The sequence below is a fragment of the Micromesistius poutassou genome, assembly GCF_964030765.1.
Source record: "Micromesistius poutassou genome assembly, chromosome: 8".
Classification (NCBI taxonomy): domain Eukaryota; kingdom Metazoa; phylum Chordata; class Actinopteri; order Gadiformes; family Gadidae; genus Micromesistius; species Micromesistius poutassou.
The window spans coordinates 3,121,787-3,131,919 of NC_140278.1; the positions used below are offsets into that span (position 1 = coordinate 3,121,787).

General features: G+C 40.5%; 1 protein-coding gene across 1 annotated transcript; it reads right to left on the reverse strand.

Annotated features, from left to right (window-relative positions):
- Positions 1 to 3,466: 3,466 nt before the first annotated feature.
- On the reverse strand, positions 3,467 to 9,070 carry LOC311351699 (gasdermin-E-like). Its single transcript, XM_084471860.1, has 9 exons — positions 8,863 to 9,070; positions 8,673 to 8,754; positions 8,162 to 8,275; positions 7,762 to 7,927; positions 6,805 to 6,856; positions 4,497 to 4,624; positions 4,226 to 4,400; positions 4,038 to 4,111; positions 3,467 to 3,787 (listed from the first exon to the last, which is right to left on the reverse strand). The coding sequence occupies exons 1-9, from the start codon at positions 9,065 to 9,067 to the stop codon at positions 3,545 to 3,547; spliced, it is 1,239 nt and encodes a 412-aa protein (XP_084327986.1). The 5' UTR covers positions 9,068 to 9,070; the 3' UTR covers positions 3,467 to 3,544.
- Positions 9,071 to 10,133: the final 1,063 nt, after the last annotated feature.

Below are 10,133 nucleotides of genomic sequence, written 5' to 3' on the forward strand. Positions count from 1 at the left end.
GGCTTGGTGGGTGAGTGCGTCCTCGTTGCGCGCTGAGCCCGGAGTGCCGTGTCCATGTAAGGCAAGTCCGCAGCATGAGGTCCGAGCCACGCCTACCCCCCCCCCCCCCCCCCCCCCCCTCCCCCCTCCCCCTCCCCCTCCCCCTCCCCCTCCGGCACCGACTCTTCGGGGTGGGTACTGTGCTGTAGGCCTACTGTACTGAATAGCGTCAAATTCTTCCAAAGTAGTGCACTGCCGCACGTTGGTGCATTCAAAGTCGGCCGTGGTCGAGATGGGATGCGCGCCGAGTTGGAAGACTTTTCCTTGGACCAGGACACGCGTTAAGGGTCTACAGGTTGAGGTCGGAGAGTGGTTCTTTCAAGTGAATATTGCTGTTCTGATCCAAATTAACCATTTTGAACAACCAATCAAAAAACTTTACTTTTATCCAACCGCGTCCATTATTGATAATATATCAGGGACAGCATCAATCTTGTCTCTACTAGCCGAAGACAAGGAGGGATGGGGTTCGACCTGTCTAGAGAAGGTCGAACATGCATATCAGAGAAGCAGCCATCCTGGAAGAGATGACTATTCTACAGAAACATGTCTGTCCGGAAAAGGCTCTTGCTTAATTCCAAGGCGGTGTTTATGGTGTTTTGAAACGGTGTTTATGAAAAATGTATAAAATAAATAACCTGTATTTTTGGCCGTGAAACTATTAGAACTTTTGTGTCACAGAATGTTTATCTAATTATTAGATTAAGCTCTGGTCAGGGTCTTCGTTCATAGCGGTGTTTGACAAATTACGCGTGTGCGTGTGTGCAGGGGCGTCGTAGGTGGGGGGGAAAGTTGTACTGGGTACCCAGGGCCCCAATGGGGGGACGTCTTTTTAAAATGCCTGGGATGAAAAGTGGTTCTCTGTTTGCAAAACATTTTTTCAAAGTAATGAATGTTATAAGTAGGGTACCTATAAATTGTCTAAATAAAACGTTTGAAAGAGTGAACTTTTTTATATTTAAAAAAATATAGTGGACGCTCACTGTCACCCCTTACCGAAGGTGCAATATGGTTTAGTCCAGGGCCGGAGTGGGACATATTTTCATCCCGGTAGTTTCAGGCCCATACCGGCCCACTCTTTTCAGTGATGGAAGAATTTGAATAATAGCACAAAACTTGTACTATCCATTTTTATTGGATATTGGATCAACGTTTACCAAATGAAAAATCCACCTCAAGGATCTGTAAATTTAACTATCAATTATATATAAAACATACAATGTTAACCAATTACATATTTAGGATAATTTAAATGCATCATGTCAGTTCTGTGTGTGGGTTATCTTATATTAAAAAAATTGTCATAGTCCTCTCTACCTGTCCCCTCAGTCCTGGCCTCTTCATGTCTATCGGGTTCACCAGCAGCATCAGACAGGCTGGACTGCTGCTCTGAGGCTACAAAATAATTTATATTTGATATAATTGACTATCACGTTTGTTCTGTCTTTTATATTGTATATAATAACTATACATATACATATAATATGTTGTCCAGTCTTGCCTCTTCAGCATCGGACTGGCTTATCTCTTCTGATGCTCCAAAAAATAGAAGGGGTTACTTTATTGCTTGGGCTAGCTTACGCAGATCATGCTGGAGTTTACATGTTAATTTTCACAAATTATATTTTTGATTTGTAATATGGCTGAACAAAATAAACTAGAATAATGATGAATTGGTTTAAGCTTGTATGCTCAGGTTGGCATTGCAAACATAGCACAAATAGCTAAATGATTTATGTTGCAAATGAATCATTAGATCCACAGCTCTCTTTACCAGCTGCAACTTGTGTCTGTCCTCTAAACAGGTTGTTTATTTTGAACATCTGGCTTTTTCGGCTCCTCCTTGGCTTTTCCTGCCCTCCACAATCAACGTCCATTGTCACTTCTGTTCGCTGATTCTCTTTTTCTCTGTTAATGCTCAAGAAAAGACACACCATGGACCAAACCAACTCAAATAATTGGGAGGGGAGAACTACCATACATTGTATAATCAATATTGTATATACTGCGATGCTAGTGCTTAAATTTCAGAGGAATTAAGAACGTCTACTTTAGAAGTTAAAATAATGGTCAAAGTATTAAAAAGATCCTCCCAAGCGGCCCAAAAGACATTTGAAAGTGGACCGGCCCAACGAGAAACCTCCTGAACGTCCCGATGGCCACCCCGGGCCTGGTTTAGTCCACCTGCATGAGGATTCCCCAAAACAGTGACGCAGCTAATCAAGAGTTGAGTGACTGCTAATGCCTGAGCGCTAATTTGCAACTCATTTGGAAATCGGGGACACAGAAAAGAAAAGGAAACAGAAACAAGACAAGCTGAGGGAAAGCCGATTTCTTTTGTGACAGCCCTCTGGCACCTCCTGATTGGGTGATCAGTGTAATGGCTAACACCCATGCGGGCTGAGCTCCTCGGCTATATAAACTGTAGGAGTCAGCCACTTGGGCTCTCTCTCCTTTGACGTATGGTTTGTTTAGGTTTTTGGGTTAGCTTTGCTTTGCACATACATTACATTCTCCACTCATCCACACACAGCGCTGATTACTGATTGACATACATCACTTTACCTTAGTTTACCTTTAGTTGGTTAAATAAACTGTTTTTGTTTAACTAAATCCATGTGTGGTCTCCTCCTTGTCATTCCTCTAAGCCGGGCTGTGACACTTTCAAAAGAAAGGTAAACACAGGGGTTTAAGAATGGTTTAAGAACCATGGTTTAAGCTAATATCAGCAGTTTAGATTGAAGGCAGTCAGTGACAACTCTAGCTTGGAGAATAATCGCATTGTATACAATAACAGTAACATGAATTAATCAATATCGTAAATTATCAGCATTATATCTACAATGCCATATGACATATCCATCAAATAAATAAATTACCTAGCAAATAAATAAAATACTTTGCTGAGTTAAAACAGAACTGTTATGTTTATTTATGGAGGAGAAGGCTGGAATGCATTAAAGAACCAATTTTATTGTTTGACAATTGTCTGTATTAAGGTTGTTCAATTATTTAAAGGCAATAAGATTGATAAGGTAAAACAACGATATACTGTTTCTTTTTTTTGGCATAGAAAATTGACATCCTACATTGTGAAAAAAAATGTATAAAGATATAAAAATCATGTGAGAATCTGAATTCTTTGCTTCCACAATGCTTATCGTCAGGTTGACATAAACCGATTTTTTTTAAAGAAAGAATAGTAAGCCAGAAATAAACACAGAATCCCAATCCATATAATAATGGTGCTCAAAAATCTTACAATATTGTATTGTAAGCACTGTGACATATTTCAGCCATAATATCCTCCCATAGCCACAGGGAGCAGCACCGAGCACATACAATAGTTAAAAGGTAATATCCTCCCATAGCCACAAGGGGGGAACATAGTTCATAGTTTAATAGACCAAAACCAAGACCAAATAAAGCGAATTAAAAGCGATCCTGTCTCGGCGGCCTTTCCTGGATTAAAAACAACATAACAGCACCCTGGTGTTTCCTGTCCCTACTTTCCTGTCCCTACCTTACACTGGGCTAAGGAAGCAAGGCCTTGTATGGCCACACACAGGGCGAGAGGCTGTGGCTGATAGCTCTCGCTGAAACTTGTCTTCAGCACATCTCCGTCTCTCTGCAGCGTCACTCCACAGGAGGTGAAGAGCTGCTCTGTCAACTGGAAGGTCTCCCCGGTGAGGGGCGCAAGGTCGCTGCTGTTCAGAGACACCTCCACATCCGCGATCACACACTGCACCTGAGACGTGTGTGAGGACAGGACACGAGGCGTCTAGAATTTACACTGAACTCTAAAAAGGTTTAAATGGATAATTGCTGCAATATTCCACTCCTGTCCAGCTCAACCAGAGCATCACTGCCCGGCTGCCCCAATGTATGAACTCATTGTATTGTACAAACGCTTTGAATAAAAGTGTCCACCAAATGGCATGATTACACATTGTATTAGGCCTACTATATAACATTCACCGGAGCAATGTAATACATACCAGCATGTCCAGGGATCTCAGCACTCGGGGAGTGCAGCTTGACACCAGGACAGCAAGGCCGTCATCCGGCATTTCTGGAACAGAAACATCAAGTGAGAACATTTCACACTAATATTTAGCATGAGATGTGACACAGCAACTACAGTTGCTATGCTAAAACCACAGTGAGGTCACTCAGGCCCACTTACCAGCCAGGGCGCTGGTAACGAGGTGAAAAGCAACGAGAGGACTGCTGGAGTCCTCCGTCTCCAGTCCATTGTCTCCGTCAGGCAGGACATCCAGCATGACCTGGATGGCCTGTCTCTGAGGCTCTACCTCAATACAATCCAGAGAGGGGGGTTTGCCATGGAGCATCTGGATTAGCTAAGAGAGAACATCCACAAATACAAACATTAAATAGACAACATTAAATACAAATACGAATTAAAAAAATATATATAAAATGACTGGAAATCTTACCACGCTGTCCAGTAGATGGACTGCCCCGCACTGCGTCATGACTGAAACAAGGTGCTGGAGCAGAGAGGCCCTGGTAGATGCTTTGAGACCCGACAGCAGCTCAAAGTGAGGACTCAGCATGTCCACTTCTACCAATCGATCAATAAATAGAAAACATAATCCCAAAATGGCTAATTCGACATCATGTACACATATGGTTCCAACTCACTCAATTAAATTTTGAATTATATCTACAATTGTACCTGAAGCTTTTGTTAAAACTTATATTGCTATCAGTAACATCAGCTAGTCACAAATGTTCACTGCTTGTTTGTAAAGCAAGGGTATGGACCAGATATTAGATGCATTATAAACTACAATCTACTATATTTTCGTAAACCAGTTAAGACACATTCAGTATTTATAAAAACAAATCAATATATTATGATATCCCGTGAATCACCAATAAAGGATGTACACATTCATGAGTCTGTGAAAGACACCACAGCTTATCCCTACCATTTTTGAGCCAGGCAGAGTCGGGTAAACCCAGAGCACATGTCTGGATTTTCGGGACTGACAAAGAAGGAAAAGATCTTTGGGACTTGGACATGTAATTCAGGCCTCAAGGGGGGGAGAGAAAATATTATAGCAGTTTCTTTTCATTGACATAACAAAAATATGGCTCTTTGCAGACCTTCAACCCATGCAATTATATCATGTAAATTCACTTACTGAAGACTCCATCTGAATCCACTATTAGTACATTTTGCTTGTAAGCGATGGTCGTATGTGGTTGTATAGTCAGGTTCAAAGATCTTCCTTCGGATATTTTTGCATTCGCTATTACCTAAATATAATAAACATTAGCAGGTAGACATTAGCTTAATTGGTCATGCGTATTGATATTGGGGTTGTAAAACATGAGGCAGACATATACTTTTTTTTTGTGTACTTAATCATAAAATGAGCATAGTATGTCATCAGTGATTAAGGAAACATGCTATGAAATAAAAGTAGTCATTAAAAAAAAGTATAAAAAAATAAATAGGCCATATTTATCTATTTATTTCTCTAATATTGATTCGAACGGATTTCCATACTGTTTGATGTTCACAATAAACGGTAGAAGTTATAGTTGTAACCCGGTTTATTAACCAAGGAAGCAACATAACACAGGTGGATCAGTAGCATAGACATAATAAAGATTAGACGCCGCGTCGACCGCTACTGCCGACTGGCGCTGACGAGCCGTGGGGCCGCCATCTTGGACCGGTCGACCGCTCCACTCAGTGTAATCCGTTTGGTGCAATGAACTGTCAGCGCTTTTAATTAATCATACCTCACTGAATACCAAACTGATTTTCACACGTTTTTTTTGTTGCTGCAAAGGTCATACATGTTAGCCATGATACAGGACACATGGTTTGGCTTGTTTTAATATTCATAGTGGGCTTAACAGTAATAGAATATTCTGATATATGATATAAACCAAAACTGGGAACATAATCCCTGAAAAGGGGAAAAAACGGAGACATTTCCAGTTTGACTAGCAATCTGATTGAAAAACATAATGTGTCTTCAAAAACAAAACGGGGACAGGTAGTAGTTTAGCCAGGGACAGGCAAACAAAACGGGGACGTCTGGTCACCCTGTGATATGTGATGTAGGCTATGATAGGTATTTTGCAAATCACACATTATAAATATGATAGAGAAGCAGAAACGGGCAGTAAATTATTTAAATAAGTTTTATTAAGTTGAAGAAATTTTAATAAGTTGAAGGAACAATTAACATATGATTAGGCTATATATAAATATATACATAGCTTATTAAAATAGCTGAATTCACTGCATATATATATATATATATATATATATACATATACATACATACATACATACACACACATATATATATATATATATATATATATACATTATACATATATAATACATACACACACACATATATATATATATATACATATAAGCACAAAAGATTTTGTAGGAGCTAAAACTCCTGAAAGAGGACTGTTTTGCAGAGCTTCTTTCTCGTGCTCCCTTTCTGCAGTTCAAGAAAGGCGAGTTTGGCAATGTGGTTCAGCCTTAACTTAACTCAACTAAGTTAACACAACCAATGACAAGTCTGGTTGTCGATGCCTAAACGTGACTCCTCCTGAAAAGTAATCCTCTAGGCCCTGTTTGCGATGGTCCGCCGATTTGAGCAGGAACATGCTGCACAGTGCTCTGGCATTTTGTGTCTTCTGCTGCTACACAACTTACAAGCAGCCAATGCGGCGTCTACTCTTCTATGATCAGTAGCGTACGATACCTGAACTCCCGCGTGAACTGGGGATTAACACTTCCGCTATACGGTGTCTGCACAGGCCAGACGTGGACACAATAACACTACGCATACAAAAGCTTATAAATTGCAAACGTATGCATTAGCTGATCAACTTGCATTGTAGGATTCGTCGTCACTTAAGTGTCGTAGAATAAACTTGCCCATGTGTCTTCAACCTGGCAACGCGTGAGTTTCGAGTCTGGGGAGGAGGGGGCGGTTGGAGACAACTCCCTCCATTATTCTGAATTTGGACTGCAGTACTCATTTTAAACACTCAGTGACAGTGTTATGTATTGTCTGTGTCCTGGCTAAAACTGCCCAACCAGGCTCATTCAACCTGGCCCTCTAATCATCCCCCTGTATAATTGGCTCATTCATTAATTCCCTCACTCTCCACCTCAAGCTGGTGTGTGGTGAGCATTCTGGCGCAGATTGGCTACCGTGCATCACCCAAGTGGGTGCTACACATTGGTGGTGGTTAGTTAGGTCCCCCCTTCACTGTAAAGCGTCTTTGAGTGTCTAAATTCTATCAACTTATTGTACATTAAATATATTCCTAATAATAATTGTTTTGTTTAATGCAACTACCTTGCTATTAGAGTTGTGTAAATTATCTAGTTCTGAAAATACATACATATTTACAATATGTATACAATACATTTTGTCGACAGTAAGTGACCCGACTACACATTGCTCAGAGAACCCTTCAATAAGAACAATTGCTATTAGTAGTTAGAAAGCTAGATGCTGTATTGGTAAATGCTCTGTATCGGCCAAAACTCAAGTTAAGGTATTGGAACATCTCTACTTGCTATAGTTCAATTTAATCAAATCCTTAATAGAGAATATAAAAAGCTCTCAGCCCTTTCATGAATATGTATTATATTTACAAATGGAAATCACTCTAGAATTTGGCCCCTCCTTATATGCCACATACCTCAATGATCTTGTACTTAATTCGGCCTCCTAGACTGTTTGCCTGTTGGTCGCTCTGACTAATTGTGGATGTCTGAGTCGTCTCAATCCTCTGCGTCACCAGTCCAAACACAGTCTCGTCTTTCTGTCGAGCCTGCCGGATCAGGCTGTGATTCATGTCGAGGAACCTAGCCAGGAGAGTGTGAAGTGTGAAGCAAAGATGTTTTTAACTAATTATTGTGCATTTAAAATATGTTGTTTTGCTTATTGATATAATTTATATGCAAACCAAAATAATGACATCACAACCGTGTTAGTTATCAACCAAGTTTTCTTCTATCCGCCACTTGGTGGAACAAAGTGGAAAAGTAAGGTTTCCCCTGATAACGTCCCTGTTATGGTCGGATTAGGAGACATCTTACCTGCCTTTGGAATCTTCACGTAGCTTCTGCAAATTTAGCTCTTCTCTCTTCAAGCTGCCAAATGAAATCTTGTGCTCTGAAGTGCCTTCATGTGCCATGTTCAGTTTAGCAACTCTAATAGCAAGGTAGTTGCATTAAACAAAATTATTATTAGGAATATATTTAATGTACAAAAAATTTATTGAATTAATATAGCACATTTCTAGACACTCAAAGACGCTTTACAGTGAAGGGGGGACCTCACTAACCACCACCAATGTGTACACACACCAGCTTGAGGTGGAGAGTGAGGGAATTAATGAATGAGCCAATTATACAGGGGGATGATTAGGGGGCCAGATTGAATGAGCCTGGTTGGGCAGTTTTAGCCAGGACACAGACAATACATAACACTGTCACTGAGTGTTTAAAATGGGTACTGCAGTCCAAATTCAGAATAATGGAGGGAGTTGTCTCCAACCGCCCCCTCCTCCCCAGACTCGAAACTCACGCGTTGCCAGGTTGAAGACACATGGGCAAGTTGGCCTCTAAGCCTGCCTCGCTTTTGTTATTCCCAGATTCAGTGTATTTCACAAATTCTGTCGGTGTGACAGCTGTTGACGTTGCACAGTATGCACAAAAATGCAGTTATTAGAAACAAAACATAGATAGGAATAACAACACTTTCAACTGCAAATGAGAATATTGTGAGTTCTGCTTACCTGGCTGTATTGGGGTGTCACCCTGTAAGATGTCATTAAGGGTGAAACCAGTGGCAACATATTTGGGTTCCTGAAACAGCCAGCGACTCTTTTGCATCATCACGATTGACAACAGTTTAAATGAATCATTGCAACTGGTTGCTGGAATCAGATTGCCTTCGGGATCCACTTCCTTTAAAAAATTGGCAGTAGCTTTTGCAAACATCTCTGAGCTGGAAGGTGGTGAGGAAAACCTGAAAGTGACAAATTATTTTGTTAATATTGTTTTTTCTTCATAAGTTGCACAGCACTCTCTGAGATGGATACTACACAGTACGGTATACTGCAACAGGACCACGGCACTTCTTAAAGTCGCACATACTGCTGGCTGTTGGCGCAGTTATACTTATATACTGTAACTCGACAGACTAGTTCAGATTCCAAAATACCAAGTTCAAAAGTTGTTTTCTTGGCAAGGACACACGGAAAGAGTGGTTGTATACAGGTTTGTTGGTATGTATGTCGGTTGGTAGATTCCAACAGGCCTAGTCAGAAGTCTTTGCCTTAGCCAGGACACACAGAAAGGGTGGTGGCGGGGAGGGAATTCTGAAGAATTTCTTAACAATGAGTGAATGAGTGAATCATTCTCAGTGGACAATGCAATATCGAAATCTCAAATATGAACCTTTTGAAAGTGGAATGAGTTTCTAGGTTAAAAAGTTGAGCGCTGTTTGCATGACAAGAAAATAATGTTGGTAATGTTGATTTTTTCCGACAAGGAATTGTGTTACAGCATTATCTAATTTCCTTTTGTAAAGGATGGTCCAGTAACCTCTAAAACAGAAAAGACAGGAAGCATTGAAGCACCCTTCCTTAGCATTAACATAATTCAAACAGCTCTTATCATGGCTGCCACTTGGATACAACCGGTTAATCTTACTCAGTTAGGAACCTCCCTAATCAAAAAGTAATAGTGGTTAGGAAAACATAATGTGGTGAGCAAACACATCAAGGCTTAGGACATAATTCACCACAACTGTCAAAGTCTCCGGATTCTTTGCCCAATTATTTGTTATTAATTATTCTTTGCCCAGACTTACACACACCCATATCACAGATTAGTATTACTTGTTATAATGTGGGATGAAGAGTTAATTTGTGACTACCATAATAACCAATACAGATGTGGACAATTGTTTGTGATTTTTTATGGTGAGTGCATGGATCAAGAGAGGAAGGGGGCTTACAGAGACTGCTTTTGAATAGGGCCCAGACTAGTGCCACGCACACGC